At 49.3% G+C, this 16,451-nt stretch overlaps 1 protein-coding gene across 3 annotated transcripts; it reads left to right on the plus strand.

The window, feature by feature from the left end:
* The first annotated feature begins 726 nt into the window (after positions 1-726).
* On the plus strand, positions 727-14,987 carry LOC135258120 (paralemmin-1-like). 3 transcript variants are annotated; one of them, XM_064341377.1, is made up of 7 exons: positions 728-1,160; positions 5,256-5,301; positions 5,544-5,624; positions 6,912-7,039; positions 7,130-7,244; positions 7,459-7,480; positions 14,159-14,987. In XM_064341377.1, the coding sequence occupies exons 2-7, from the start codon at positions 5,257-5,259 to the stop codon at positions 14,791-14,793; spliced, it is 1,026 nt and encodes a 341-aa protein (XP_064197447.1). In that variant the 5' UTR covers positions 728-1,160; position 5,256; the 3' UTR covers positions 14,794-14,987. The 3 variants fall into 3 exon arrangements, with proteins under 3 accessions (XP_064197448.1, XP_064197447.1, XP_064197446.1); XM_064341376.1 differs by lacking the exon at positions 728-1,160 and adding an exon at positions 1,786-2,331; XM_064341378.1 differs by lacking the exon at positions 5,256-5,301 and having other exon boundaries at positions 727-1,160.
* The last annotated feature ends 1,464 nt before the right edge of the window (positions 14,988-16,451 follow it).

Consider the following 16,451-nt stretch of genomic DNA (forward strand, 5'->3'; position numbering starts at 1 on the left):
CTCCGACGGCATCGGCCTGTTTGACTACGAGCGTTTCGCTCAGAGTTCAGCGGGGAGCGGACTCCACTCCTCGGCTGGATTGAGATTCTTAGATTTGATCTGATTTGATTATTCACCAGCAGAGCCGCTGTGGCTGGAAGTGGACACGCCCCCTGGAGAGACTTTATCTGCAGATCACAGGATGCGTGTTGCCTCTGAGCAGAAGCTGAGATCAAGGAGATTGGAAAACAGTGAGAACAGATGTCCCAAAGCACACATACTAACACACACACACATCTGCACACAAACACATACACACGCTAACGCACACTCACACACACACATGCACACGCTAACATGCACACACACACTCACAACATGCACACACACACACACACGAACCCACACACACGCTAACACACTCACACACACGCATGCACACACACTCACTCACACAAACACACGCATGCACACACACTAACTCACACACACGCGCACACACTCACAACAAGCACACGTGCACACACACACACCCACGCTAACACACTCACACACACTCACCTCCCCAATATACACACTCACACACACATACGAAACCATACATCCCCCAATACACGAACACACCCCTCCCCAACAGACACACTCTTTCCTCTCTCTCTCCCTCCCTCCCTCCTTCTCCCCTGGGTGTAGGCCTGGGTAAGGCTACTGTCGCTGATAATGTGTGTAAAATACAGTAAAACAGACGCTAGTTGAAGTGGCTTGGATTTATCCAATCAACCCCCGATGTGCAGAGGGGGATTAACCTTTGACCCGGTGAGTGTGCTCCCCAGAGCACATCCAGCGTCTGAGCGAGGGATTCATCACATAACACTGGGGCATTCTGGGATATTTCCTCTCTATCCTTCGTTCCCTAGAAGAAGAGGAGAGGGGCAGGAAGTCAGGTACGGAGGGGGGCGGTGCGAAGTGACCTACCGGATCAGCAACAACAGCGACCAAAAGAGGAGGAAAGGAAAGCGAAAATTTAGTAACTTCCTGGTCAAAGAAAGCAAATCCTCATTTTTGACATACAATACAGCTCGTCTGATCTTTCAGGTTTTTGAGTGACTCGCTGGTGACGTCCCCGACGCCGGCGACTGAACAGAGGACACTTTCCCTCGCACGTGATGCTGTGAGTCCTGATGGTAAGAGCAGCCGTTAATTATTTACCGGATTTTACTCGTGTTGTTATTTGTCTTTCAACATGTTTAAATGATACATTTTTCTAAATACGGCACGCGACTTGGAGCGAGCCGCTGTGCAATTAAAAGTTGCCGGGCCAGAGATGAGCTATGTCACTTCTCACCAATAGAGGGGGGTATGCACCACTCCAATTGTTCCATTTTCATCTGTAAAAATTGCTTTCACATCCTGTCGTTTAGTTTGCCTACTATTTATGCTACTATTTACAGGTGCACAAGCTTCTTATTTAATGAGAATATGGACACAGTAATTATACAGCATATAGACACCTATGGACGAAGATCTCGGGGGACAGCCCCCCCAAACTTGGGAAAACAACAAATGACATTTACAAATGACAACTTGGACAATGTTTACGACAAAGTGGATGTATGTCAACATCTCAGTCGATTCTATTTAAATGGTCAAGTTCAAGTACATTCGTCTAGTCATTCATAATTTAAAATGAAATGGTCATTCACCTTAACACAATTTTCATTAAATAAAAAATGTAGACCTGCTCTCCAAACAACGACTTATTTTAAGCAAAAAAGCGGCGATTGTTAGAGGTAAACCGTTGAAAGCTCACAGTCACCGACTACCGGTATTTTCTGATGTAAAAGTCGCTGCACCAGCTCACGAGCCCCCTCTTTAAATCCAGAGAGGGGAGGGGGGGGGGGCGGGGGCGTATCCTGCCCGCTTCACTCCCTGTCCTGCTACCATCGCGTGGCTCTGCGCTCCAGATCCTCTGCTGGGCACAAAACAAAAGGCCTTCGGGGGAAAGGAGAACTGGGAATGTCGACAGCTTGGAACTAGGCGCAGTCGGCACTGCACGCGCACACGCCGCATCCTGGCCGCTTTCGCCCGCCGCCGCGGACCTGATTTGTGAGCGCTAGCACCGCTCCCTTCAAATTTTACGCCGGCGACGGCAAGTGCAGCTTTCGCCGCCACGACCGACAGCGGTGGGGGCCAGGGAAAAGAGAGGACGCGGTTTATAGAACTTCATTTAAAACGTCACGAAATAAGCCTATAATACATACAGCAGGCTGCTGATATTTTTAAAGCGCCAAGAGGGATCTATATTCGGTAAGACCAGGAGACGCAGTCAAGGACGAAGAGCGCAGTGGTCGAGAAGTGAGTACGGGACTTTCAGTGTTCTACATCATTGGTGATTTATTTTAAATGGATTTAAGTAACGTGTCGTAGCCTCACCTACATAAAAGATGCGCGCTGCAGCGTTCCACGTGCACGCGCCCCCATTATTAAAGACTCCCGGCTCTCGTGCTTGTCCTCGGAGTTGGAAGCGGGCCAGCCACCTACAGCATGACTTTGATACGATGGAACACCGCTTGTATTTAGGTGGTAAATATTTGCACAGCATGCCCATCGGTGCGTTTAACACTGCAGACGTTGCAAATGAACCCACCCCTCCCCTCCCAGCGTATGTCCACTGCACAGGACAGCAGCGCTGGAACTGATCGGGCAGTTAACTGCGCTTATTTATGTGGAGGACTCCTGTCGCGCGGAGAGAAATGAGTGCGCCGTTCCCGGGAAGGCGAGGATGCGTGCATGGCCGCGAGAGAGAGAGACGGAGACAGGGAGAGAACAGACACGTGTAGTTAGATAATGTGCTTTAATAGAAATGTGTATTGTTAGGTGTGGATTAATATTCATATAATGCGTAATTAGTTATCGATCGATGGTTTCCATAAGGTTGTTTTTTTTTTTTTTTTGCAGGTTTGAATCTGTTCACTCATTAGCTCGTGCTGTTGCTCTGTCTCACGGCGAGGGGAAGAGAGGGGAGAAAAAACGTTCTGCCGCAGATAGGAGTCGCTTTTTTGCAGAGGTTTGCGTTTTGCTCGCGACGGCTACTGCCGCCAGATGACGGTACTGTGTGCACTCGACGTGCGAGCCACCCCTGCGCACGTGCGGGGAGTCCGGCGCTCGTTTCGGCTCTGCGGACGTAGGCGGACGGGACGGCTCCAATATGGCAGTGCAGGGCGAGCTATGTGACCTGACCGTCTGGTGCGTTTTATGTTCTTGATTTAGAGGGGAAAAAACACGGTATATAACATATTTACAAAGTGCAAAAGCTCACCCCAGCCTAGAGTTTGTGTGTGGTTGAGGATACCCATTAGAATTGGTTAAAAATCAACATTCCGCATCTGAACGCATTTTTCTTTAACTAAATGAACAATGAAAACATATTTTTACTGCGTTGATGTAGCTACGACAAGTGTCACTTAATATATGAGGGTTGCTTCCCTTTCACAAACATACTTGGTCGTGTATTAAAACACCTCAGAACAGAAGCAGGTGTCCTCTGTTCACAAACGAACCATTTCCCCATTTGAGCTTAACGGTGAAACTGATCCTAGATCAGCTCTTCTACTTTATGATACTGCAGGAGCACAGGCCTCACGCAAACCTCTGATTGGCTGTTGCTGCACCATGCTGTTCATCAGTCACAATTACAGCTGATGAGGCTACAAGGCTTCGCCTTTGTGTTTTGGTGCGATTGATGTTACCAAATATTTCACTTTAAACATGATCCCCATCTTCACATGAAGACCGTTGCTGAACTTCATTCACCTGGATCTATAAGCATAACTGGCGCTTGCCTACTTTAGCTACTAGCCATCTAGCCTGTTTGGTTATTCTGTGGGGTCATCTTACTTTATAATGGAGCTGTCGGTAAGGTTTACAAGTGGACTGACTGTGTTGCTTTAAAAAGTGAGGACATATTCTCCTGTGCAGCCAAGCACATCGCTGAGCCCACCATATTTAACCAAAGGCCCATTGAATTAACCCTTTATTGTCTAAGATCACAAATATGTGCTTAGATATGTGCACACACACACACACACACACACACACACACACACACTCTCTCTCTCGCTCGCACACACATACTTCCATGTGCACACATACATACACTTACACTCTCCTCACTCACACACACAGATTTTAATTTTTTATTTAGGTCCACATTTATAAAATGCATTGTAAGGGCCCAAAGATATTTCAGTTGCTGTCTGATGTCCTTCACTTGAGTAGCAGAAAGCATACCAGTAGGGACACTCTCATACACACACACATACACACGCACTCACACTCACACACACAGTCTCTCTCACACACACACACACACACACACACTCACACAGACACACACACACACAGTCTCTTTCTCTCACACACACACTCACACAGACACACGCACTCGCACGCATGCACGCACGCACGCATGCACAAACACACACACACACACACACACACCACTTCCTGTCCATGTCTGGCCCCTGGAGCTCCAGTCTGACCTCTGTGGGCTGTGACGAGGTCACTAGTGATGGATCAACGCCCTGCGGCGTTTCCACGGAAACGCACCCTGTTGCCTCTCGCTGCCCCGGCTGAGGAGCGGATCCATTGATCAGGCAGCGCCCAGGTCACATGCTCCTCCATGCTGCCAGTGCCACTGCCAATCAATTAATCAATCAAATTAACTCATCTGTACAGGACAGTTGTTAAAATCACCAGGCAATTTACAGTCCATGTCTTTCCTAGAGGGACACAGGCCCAGAAAATTGGTTTTGTTTTTATGAATAATAATAATAATACTAGTGCACAAAATAACTTTTTCAATCTACAAGATTTTGGTAAATTACTATTAAGGGATTTAAAGATACAATAGGATAAAAGAAGCATGTTACCGTGGTGTTACTATTAAACTCTTCCCCCCAGTCTCCTGGTGCGCTGCCTGCAGAGGGGTGTGTCACACTTAAACTCTTCCCCCCAGTCTCCTGGTGCACTGCCTGCAGATGGGTGTGTCACACTTAAACTCTTCCCCCCCGTCTCCTGGTGCACTACCTGCTGGGGTAGAATTTGGGGAGGCCTTTTTGCCATCTTGCCCATTTCTCTCTCTCCCTCAATTTAATGGTGCTTTATTGACAGGACAACCACTTTCTTCTTCTCTCTCTCTCCGTCTCTCTCTCTCTCTCTCTCTCTCTCTCTCCCTCTCTCTCCCTCTCTCTCTCTTTCTCTCCCTCTCTCTCACACAGGATGTCAGAGGCACAGGCCCAGCAGGAGAGGCTGCAGGTGATAGCAGTGAGTTCCACTTCCACTCACCTCCTCTGATGCTCTAAATGTAGTCACACTCGCACAAAGGTCAAAGGTCACTACGTACCGCCTGTGTGACCACATGTGCAGAGACACACAGACATACTGTACTGACATGCACAGGCCTAATCTGGGTAATCCTGACAGCACGTTCTCTCTTGCGCTCTCTCTCTCCCTCCCTCCCTCTCTCTCTCTCTATCTCTCTCTCTTTCTCCCTCCCTCTATCTAAGGAGAAGAAGAAATGGCAGATGGAGGTGGAGAATAAGAAGAGACAGTTGGAGGATGAACGCAGGCAGCTGCAGCACCTTAAGGTTAGAGGAGCGGGAGCCTCAGAGCCAATCACAAGCGAGCGAATCACTGCAGAGCCAATCACTGCAGAGCCAATTAAAGCAGAGCCAATTACAGAACTGCCCATCACAGCATGGCCTATCACAGAGAACCATTCACAGCAGAGCTAATCACAGAGAGCCAATCACAGCATAACCAATAACAGTAGAGCCAATCACTGCTGAGCCAATCGAAGCAGAGCCAATTACAGCCTTAAGCTGTAAGACATACTCCCCCAACCTGCATGCGTATGCGCACACACACACACACACACACACACTCACTCACATACACACTCACACACACACAAACACACACACACACATAATCACACACACACACACACACACACACTCACAGACACACACTCACTCCACTCACATACACACTCACACACACACACACTTACACACTCACTCACATACACACTCGCACACACACACACACACACACACACACACACTTACACACACTCGCACACACACTCACACACACACACACGCACACTTCCCCATCACGTTCTGTCGACAATGTTGTTCAGCTGGCGTAGGGTGCAGCTGGTCTCCGTGGAGACGCTGTATAGGAGTCTGGCTCAGCACGAACTGCAGTCATTAATTCTGCTCAACTCAGCCCTGCTGGTGAATTTCTTTATATTTTTCCTGTGTAACATTATCATTGCTCTGTTTATAGGAGTATCTAATCCCCTCAGAATCACACTGCTGACTTCATCTCTTTCCTTTAAGCAGTGACTGCTGCTGAACTGAGAACTGAGGCAGAAAAAAATTCCCCCTGATTATTGGTCTTGTTTTCAGTCATTTTCTTTTGATTAAATGGTTTGCCAATGATCAGTATAATCAATTGGAAGGTAAACATACAGCATCTTTCTTCATGTCATGTTTAGGAGATAAAAGAATACATTAAATTTAGAAAAATCTGTTTAATTCACTGAGTACACTTAACAAAAAAAAGATGTTACTCCACTGTTAGCTAACGTGCTAGCATTCGGCGCAGCCTGCAATAAAGGCTAATATAACCAGCCCAAATCAAAATAGTTTAATGACAAAATCTGCTTATTGAGGATCTTTGCTGTGAATATTCTCTGATTGTGGAAAATGCAGAATACATGAATCTACAATTTTGAATACTATCGATTGCGATGTGCACAAATTTGCAAAGCAAATAAAAATTATTTTTCGCCGAGCCTAATACTCTTCTCTTTTTTTGCATCCTTTCTTAAACTTGCCATGGAAATTCCCTGCTGCCTGCTGCAGTCTAAAGCTCTGCGCGAGCGATGGCTGCTGGACGGAGCGCCCTCTGCTGGCCAGGAGGAGGGCGGGGCGCGGAAACAGCTGCAGGAGGACGAGGCCAAGACCCGGGGCCTGGAGAAGGCCATCCTGAGGTGAGCCAGCATTGTTATCATTATCATTATTGTTATCGTTGTCGTTGTCGTTGTCATTGTTGTTATTGATGCTGTTATTGTGTGTCTCAGTCTGGAGCAGGAGCTGGAGGAGCTGGAGACGGGGGTGTCAGCGACCTCCACCAAGGAGGGCCGGGTGGAGATCCGCAAGGAGGGTCCAGGCAGGCTGGCAGACGGCCTGAAAGTGGTGAGTCACGACGGGTCAACCCCAGCAAGCTTGCGTCCATCAGATCTCCATGGCAATAGCATCCTGCTAGCATCAGATCGCCATGGCAATAGCATTCTGCTAGTCGGCAGCTCGTGGGAACTGCACGTTTGCTGGCCAGCCGCACGTTCGTGGTGATTCATGACTCAGGATTCTAAAGCTGTCATTAAACAGTCTCTGTCCTCTTCTCTTACAGACTCCCACAGACTCGGTCAAAGGTAAGACTCATATCGGCAAGACTGTGTGACAGGTAGGAGTCGTATCTCTGAGGCTGTGGCATGTGGGAGCGAGTCAGTCATGGAGTGAGTGAGTCATCCAGTGAGTCAGTTATGGAGTGAGTCAGTCATCCAGTGAGTCAGTTATGGAGCAAGTCAGTCATCCAGTGAGTCACTTATGGAGTGAGTCAGTCATCCAGTGAGTCAGCCTTGGAGCAAGTCAGTCATGCAGTGAGTCAGTTATGGAGTGAGTGAGTCATCCAGTGAGTCAGTTATGGAGCAAGTCAGTCATCCAGTGAGTCAGTTATGGAGTGAGTGAGTCATCCAGTGAGTCAGTCATGGAGTGAGTCAGTTATGGAGTGAGTGAGTCATCCAGTGAGTCAGTCATGGAGTGAGTGAGTTATCCAGTGAGTCAGTTATGGAGTGAGTCAGTCATGGAGCAAGTTTGTCATACTGTTTGCTGTCCTGATCAATTTAGGCCAAGTCTTGGAAGGAAATGATCCAAACACTGATTCTCAGTCTCTCCTCCGCAGCTAAACCACATGTGAAGCTCTGAAGCTTTGAACAGTAATTTCACATTTAGTTTTGATCGCTGTGGATTCTGAAATCATATCATTGCAGTATCATTCATGGACGACGGTTGGTTTGGGAAACATGAGCCATGATTGACAGTGTTTTAGAGGAATGGGCCTTCGTTTTAGTTTATATGAGAGGATATGCATATGTTTGTCTGAAATATGACACGTCAGACATTTTAGCCTGGAAGAAAGGATGACCCTCCAGGAAGAAAGGGGGCACCACTCTCCTTAAACCTGGTTCAGAAAAAGCCATCTTCTCTCTGTCTGCTCACTTTCTCGCTCCTCTCCTCTCGCTCACACCTCTCTCTCTGTCTATCCCCCACTCTCTCTCCTCCCTCCCCCTCCCTCTCATTCTCTCTCTCAATCTCTGTCTACCCCCTGCTCTCTCTCCTCCCTCCCCCTCCCTCTGACTCTCTCTCTACCCCCTCCCTCTCTCTCTTTTTCCCTCCCTCTGTCCCCCCTTCTCCTCTCTCTCTCCCCATCCTTCACTCTCTCTACCCCTTCTCCTCTCTCTCACCCCTCCTTCCTCTCTCTCTGTATCCTCCCTCCCTCTCTCCCCCTCCCTCATCTCTCCCCCCTCCCTCTCTGTCTCCCCCTCCCTCCCTCTCTTCTCCCCCTCTCTCTCCCCCCTCCCCTCCCTCTCTGTCTCCCTCTCCCTCCCTCTCTTTCTCCCCTCTCTCTCTCTCCCCTCCCCTCCCTCTCTGTCTCCCCCTCCCCTCTTCTTCTCCTCTCTTTCCCCCCTCCCCCTCCCTCTCTGTCTCCCTCTCCTCTCCTCTCCTTTCTCCCCTCTCCTCTCTCACCCCCACTTCCTCTCTCTCTGTATCCTCCCTCCCTCTCTCCCCCTCCCTCTATCTCTCCCCCCCCCCTCTCTCGTCTCCCCCTCCCTCCCTCTCTTTCCCCCTCTCTCCTCCCCCTCCCCTCTCTCTTCTCCCCCTCCTCCCTCTCCTTCTCTCTCCCCCTCCCCCTCTCTCCTCCCCCTCCTCCTCTTCTGTCTCCCCTCCCTCCCTCTCTCTCTCCCCCTCCCTCCCTCCTCTGTCTCCCCCTCCCTCCCTCTCTCTCCCCCTCCCTCCCCTCTCTTCCCCCTCCCCCCTCTCTTCTCCCCCTCCCTCCCTCTCTGTCTCCCCCTCCCTCCCTCTCTTCTCCCCTCCCCCTCTCCCCTCTCTTCTCCCCTCCCTCCTCTCTCTCTCCCCCTCCCTCTCTGTCTCCCCTCCCTTCCTTCTCCTTTCTCCCCCCGCTCCCCCCCCCGTGTGGTGGGGTGCAGGTGGTCAGCAGCCCCCGCTTGGTGAGTCCCAGGCCGGACTCTAGCGGTCATGGAGTGAAGGTGCACCGCGGGCCAGGTGATCTTCAATTTGTGGGTAATCTAACCTTAAGGAGAATGTGCATACACCTATCTGCAAGTAGGGTGTCATAGTGGTGTAAGGGTGTATGTATATGAGTGTTGGTGTGAGGTTATGTCTTCCGTTAATTGTGTATGTTATGTTGAGTGTCTGTAGTGTGTAAGTGTGTACTTAGACGTGTTGGTGTGTGTTATTGCTTGTGTATGTGCTTGTGTGTGTGTGTTTGTGTGTGTGTGTGTGTGTTGTGTTGTGTGTGTGTGTGTGTGTGCTGTGTGTGTGTTGTGGTGTCGGTGTCTGTGTGTGTGGTGTGTGTGTGTGTGCTTGTGTGTGTGTGTGTGTGTGTGTGTGTGTGTGTGTGTGTGTTGTGTGTGTGTGTGTGTGTGTGTGTGTGTGTGTGGGTGTTGTAGTGCTGTGAGTGTGTGTGGTGTTGTGTGTGTGTGTGTGTGTGTGTGTGTGTGTGTGTGGAGGTGTATGAGATACAGTACATAGGCATCAGTGTGTGGAGGTGTGTGAGATGTGTTGGTGTGTGTGTGAGTGATGATCAGTACATAGGAGGTGTGTGGTGGTGTAGCATGGTCGTGTGTGTAGGTGTGGTGTTGGGTGTAGTGTGTGTGGTCGTTGGTAGTGTGTGTGTGGTGTTGGTGTACATAGGATAGTGTGTGGGGTGTGTGTGTTGTGTGTAGGTGTTGAGATACAGTACATAGGCACGTGTGTGGAGGTGTTGAGATACAGTACATAGGAGTTGTGAGGTGTATGAGATACAGTACATAGGAGGGTGTATGAGATACAGTACATAGGCACAGTGGTGGAGGTGTATGAGATACAGTACATAGGGGAGGTGTATGAGATACAGTACATAGGAGTTAGGTGTATGAGATACAGTACATAGGAGGTGTATGAGATACAGTACATAGGAGGTGTGATGAGATATACAGTACATAGGGAGGTGTATGAGATACAGTACATAGGGAGGTGTATGAGATACAGTACATAGGCACCAGTGTGTGGAGGTGTGTGAGATACAGTACATAGGGAGGTGTATGAGATACAGTACATAGGGAGGTGTATGAGATACAGTACATAGGCATCAGTGTGTGGAGGTGTATGAGATACAGTACATAGGCATCAGTGTGTGGAGGTGTATGAGATACAGTACATAGGCATCAGTGTGTGGAGGTGTATGAGATACAGTACATAGGGAGGTGTATGAGATACAGTACATAGGGAGGTGTATGAGATACAGTACATAGGGAGGTGTATGAGATACAGTACATAGGGAGGTGTATGAGATACAGTACATAGGGAGGTGTATGAGATACAGTACATAGGGAGGTGTATGAGATACAGTACATAGGGAGGTGTATGAGATACAGTACATAGGCACCAGTGCTGGTCTCACAGATGTTCATGAAGGTTAGGCTCCTGAGGAGAGTGTCATGCTACACTCAGCTGCCGTGGCAACGGGAGGCCCGCAAGTTTCAGCATCACCCAGCTTTGCAGCTTGACTACACTGCCATGGCAACAGCCAATTTTCCAAATATGTATAATTATAGAGGATTTATTTTCTGAAAGGAAACCATTTAATTTGCATAGTAAGCAGACAAACAGACTGAACGTGCACACACACCACACACACATATACACACATGCAATCACACACTCACACACGCACACACACACACACACACAGGCAAACACGCAACAACACCCACACACACAACTACAACGCGCACACACACTCAGCACTTCCTCTGATGGATGTGAGTTCACCCCATAAGTTCACTTGAGCTTTGTATTTCCTGTGGCAGTTATCATATTTATATATCAGTTACTGCACATTCATTTGCTTTGATCTTTTAATATTATAAGGTTAGATGTAGTTCAAATTATAGTTTAGATATAATATATATAGTATATATATATTTTCCATATCTCTGTATTGCCATGGTGATCATACAGCATCTATATATATATATATATATATATATATATATATATATATATATATGTGAGTGAGTGAGAGAGACAAGTGAGTGAGTGAGTGAGTGAGTGGGTGAGAGTGGGTGAGTGAGTGAGTGTGTGAGTGAGTGAGTGAGTGAGTGAATGAGTGAGTGAGAATGAGTGTGAGTTCTGGCTGTGAAAGTAGGAAGTGCAGTGTTCCAAAGGAGAGAAAGAGAGAGGGAGAGGGGGAGAGGAGGAGACAGTGGGAGAGGAAGAGAGTGACGGGGGATAGGTGGAGAGAGAGCAGGACAGTGGAGAGAGGAGGAGTGAGAGAGAGAGGGAGATAGGGAGAGGGGAGCAGAGGAGAGTGGGAGGAGAGAGGAGGAGCGGAGGAGAGTGGGAGAAGAGAGAGGGAGGGAGGAAGGGGGAAGAGAGAGGGTGAGGGGGAGTGAGAGGGAGGGAGAGGGAGAAGAAGAGAGAGGGAAGAGGTGGAGAGAGAGGGACAGGAGGTGATAGAGGGGGAGCAGAGGAGAGCGGGAGGAGAGAGGAGGACAGAGAGAGAGGGAGGGAAAAGGACGGAGAGGTTCTGACGTCTCCTCTCCCTGACGCTGCAGCCGCGTACTCTGTAGAGATCACCGTAGAGATGGACAGGCTCACCGGCGAGACTAAGGTTCTGTCCACCAGCACCATGCTACCCAAAGACGTCTCACACCAGGCCGTCAAGGTGTATGAGGACGAGCTGAAAGGTGACGGGCGGGAGACAGGTCCCGGGACAGACCGGCCCTGTCACAGACCGGCCTGGGACAGACTGGCCTGGGACAGACCGGCCCTGTTACAGACCGGCCTGGGACAGACCGGCCTGCGCTTTATGAGAAGTGTCTGCTCCTCAATCAGCTCAGTTTACTTACTGAAGCATCTTCTGAGACCAGAGGAAGCAGCGGATCATTTACGCCTAATTCTGAGAACCAAACCCTCATACAACTTTCTTTTATCTTTTCAAACCCAGGATAAAAAGAAGCTTTTGAAATGTGCTCAAAAACACAAAAAAATCTTTTAAAATTTTCTTTTTATTTTATTCTAATTTTGAAAACTCAGTGAGCACTCTCGGGGGGAAAAAACGCTTTTTAATGTTGACGCCGCTGCCACAGTGGGCGCCTCCCAAACCTGGGGTTTTAATTTTCTGTGTGAAAATGGCACTTCTCTTAAAGACAGAACTGCGCATGGTACCCTGCAGCAGAGCCAGCATTCCATTAGCATGTGTGTAACACACTGCAGGCTAATCCTACTGACCACAGCATCCATACGCACTGTAATACAGACTGCCTATTCCTACTGTACAGCTGAACCAGGCTGGCTCATTATAGCCCTTTCCCACTGTACAGCTGAACCAGGCTGGCTCATTATAGCCCTTTCCCACTGTAGAGCTGGAACCAGGCTGGCTCATTATAGCCCTTTCCCACTGTAGAGCTGAACCAGGCTGGCTCATTATAGCCCTTTCCTACTGTACAGCTGAACCAGGCTGGTTCATTATAGCCCTTTCCCACTGTAGAGCTGGAACCAGGCTGGCTCATTATAGCCCTTTCCCACTGTAGAGCTGGAACCAGGCTGGCTCATTATAACCCTTTCCCACTGTAGAGCTGAACCAGGCTGGCTCATTATAGCCCTTTCCCACTGTAGAGCTGGAACCAGGCTGGCTCATTATAGCCCTTTCCCACTGTAGAGCTAGAACCAGGCTGGCTCATTATAGCCCTTTCCCACTGTAGAGCTGAACCAGGCTGGCTCATTATAGCCCTTTCCCACTGTAGAGCTGAACCAGGCTGGCTCATTATAGCCCTTTCCCAATGTAGAGCTGAACCAGGCTGGCTCATTATAGTCCTTTCCCACTGTAGAGCTGAACCAGGCTGGCTCATTATAGCCCTTTCCCACTGCAGAGCTGGAACCAGGCTGGCTCATTATAGCTCCTTCCCACTGTAGAGCTGAACCAGGCTGGCTCATTTTAGCCCTTTCCCACTGCAGAGCTGGAACCAGGCTGGCTCATTATAGCCCTTTCCCACTGTAGAGCTAAACCAGGCTGGCTCATTATAGCCCTTTCCCACTGTAGAGCTGAACCAGGCTGGGTCATTATAGCCCTTTCCCACTGTAGAGCTGAACCAGGCTGGGTCATTATAGCCCTTTCCCATGGTGTTTTACCAGTGGTTTAAAACAACAACAATCATATGATTGATTGTAAAGGAAGGCCTGCTTTGTTTTTTATTTCTGTTTCATATTTATTGGTGATGTTTATATTTATGACATCATCAATAACTATGAAACAGAAATAAAAACCTCTTGAGTGTCAGACAGATAGTACTAGATTGCCCAGAATGCTTTGGTACATTTCTCCCGCATTGCCCAGTTCCATTCGCGCGCCTGGTCTGCCCGCTCCGTCTGGCTTTTCCCCCTGCAACTGGGCGCTTTCGCTGTCAATCATCTGCTTTTTAACCCCTCCCCCATCAGCACTGTCAGTGTGTGGGTGGAGTCACGCATTGGAATGAATATTCATGATTTTAATGGAACCTCACTGGACTCCTTCTCTCTGTCTTGTCTCCCCACTCTTTCCCCCCCTTTCTTTTCCCCTCCCTCTCTTTCTCTCTCTCTCTCTCTCTCACCTCGTACTATCTCCTACCCTCCCATCCTTTTCTGTCCCCCCTTCTCTACTTCTCACCCCCCTTCGCTCTCTCTGTCCCCCCTCCCTCTCCCTCTCTTTGTCTCTCTCTCTCTCTCCCCCCCTCTCCCTCTCCCTTCCCCCTCCCCTCCCCCTCCCTCTCCCTCTCTCTCTCTCTCAGTGGTGCATGAGATGCGTGGGACGGACTCCGCCCTGGAGAGTGGGGTCAGGCTCCTGAGCTCCTCAGAGGTGGAGGATCTCATCCACAAGGCGGACGTGGCGGACGCTGCGGGTGTGGCCGAGAAAGTGGGCGTGGCTGAGAAAGAGGGTGTGGTCGAGAAAGAGGGCATGGCGGTTGAGGGCAGGGCCTCACCTAGGGAACGGGAGGGGGCAGCGGCGCCCCCTGTAGGGGGGGTACAGACCCCCAGGAAGGAGATCACGGGCCTGCAGTCCAAACCCGCGGGAGGGGACGCCCCCGGGGTAGTGGGCGGGGCCACGACGGAAAACCCAGTTTCCATGGTGTTCATGGGGTACCAGGACGTGGAGGACGAGGCCGAGACCAAGAGGATTCTGGGCCTGGAGGGCACGGTGAAGGCCGAGCTGGTGCACATCGAGGACCGCGCCCCCAAGGACCAGCCCGCCCCATCCAATGGCAGCGCTGCGGAGGTCAGAGGTCAGGAGGTGGGGGCGGGTGCAGGGCCAGGGGCAGACCAGGGGGCGGACCAGGGGGCGGACCAAGGGGCGGAACCCCAGGTCGAGGAGGCGGTGCTCAACGGCAAGGAGAAACGGCCATGCAAGTGCTGCTCCATCATGTGACTCACCCCCCACCCCCCCCCCCCCCAACAAGGCCTATGGCGAGTTTACCGACAAACTGACTGACATAACAAAAAAAACACAAATAATGGGCGAAAAATATCTTCTGTGTCTTCTCGCTGAATTTTATTTAGCATTTTCTGGAGCATTTTTTTCTTGCAACTTTTTTTTCAACCCCCCCCCCACCCCCCCACCCCACTTCTTTCCTACCATTTTGTTTTTTACCCATAAAAACGGAAACCCAGGCGATCACGGATAGCGTGCCCAAACTGAGCTTCAGAGCTAACAGAAATCCCTGTGCTTCGACCGCCTGTCTGTCTGTCGGTCTGTCTTCGACCGCCTGTCTGTCTGTCGGTCTGTCTGTCTGTCTCAGCAAAAACATGCCAAGCAATGTAGTCTCGTGTCTATAACATAGTTCATATTTGAAGAGATATATTGGCGGTTTTGTTTTCCCTTTCCTCTGGAGAGAACACATGCCCTCTCTTGACCTCTCTTGGACAGGGCCCTGTGCCCACTGATTCTGGTCAGCATATCTTAGCAGGAACTCCTGGCGCCTGTGTGATCTCGGGTACTGGTCGGCGAGGTTCAGGGCAGACAGCCAGCGTGGTTTCTCTGCCCTGGTTAAGGGTGTTCTTTAAAAATAAAACAAAACAAAAAGTAATTGCGTTGCTTTGCTATGTGACATTGCTTAGTCTCTGGGCATCATGTCAGTATGAGTCTCACACCTGCTTTTATTTCCCTGTTTTGAAACAACAGGCAAAATCCCTTTTTCATTTTTCCAAATCCAGCTTCCAGCTCGTTCACCGTTGTCCTTTCATTGCCTTGTCGAACCACAGAACTGGGAATGGGGGAAAAAATCAATTTTAAAGCAGATTTCTTTGCTAATGTTTAAACTATGCACAATGTTTTTTTCCCCCTGAGATTACAGACGTACCCAGAACAAACTGCCTTGATCAACGTGACCACTTTAATGTCCGTTTGAACCCTTCAGACATAAAGTCAGGGCAATCGAACCTCCATACGTTCCAGAACTAAAAAAAAAAATCCAATCATTAATTTTTTATTCATTTTCAAAGGGTTTTTTTTTCTTCTCTTGTTTTGAAAAGCAGTATGTTTCTGCGGGGTGGGGCCACTGAAGAGCTAAACATTGCTCTTCATGGGTACCCTTTCTCCCTGTTCTCAAGGGTTGTTTTTGGGCAGATGAGTTGGTTGTTCTCATTGGCCTGCTGAGTTTTTTGAGGGGTGAGACGTGCGGCAGGGGATGTGGGGCACATATCCCCCTGCAGGGCTCCAGTGTTACTGCGGCTGATCCTATCAGAAATAAACAATCTGTTTGCAAAGAGCTGTCCTGTTCATGACATGAGGGTCATAATCATGGGGGGGGGGGGGGGGGGGGGGTAATTAAATATCACAGAGAAAATGACTCTAATAATAGTTTGACAAAGGTAGGCAGACTGTAATGTTTTGGGCATCTGGGTTTGTAACAGAGTTTGCAGGTTTGATTCCCAGGTGAGACTCTGGAATTGTATCCTGGAACATGGTCCTTAAATTGAACCGCTTCAATAACAGATCCAGCGCTCTAAATGGATAAAATGTTTATAAAATGTCTACGCTCTGTAAGTCACTCTGGATAAGGGCGTCCTGCTGATCAAATACATTCT

The sequence above is a fragment of the Anguilla rostrata genome, chromosome 6 (genome assembly GCF_018555375.3).
Source record: "Anguilla rostrata isolate EN2019 chromosome 6, ASM1855537v3, whole genome shotgun sequence".
NCBI classification, from domain to species: domain Eukaryota; kingdom Metazoa; phylum Chordata; class Actinopteri; order Anguilliformes; family Anguillidae; genus Anguilla; species Anguilla rostrata.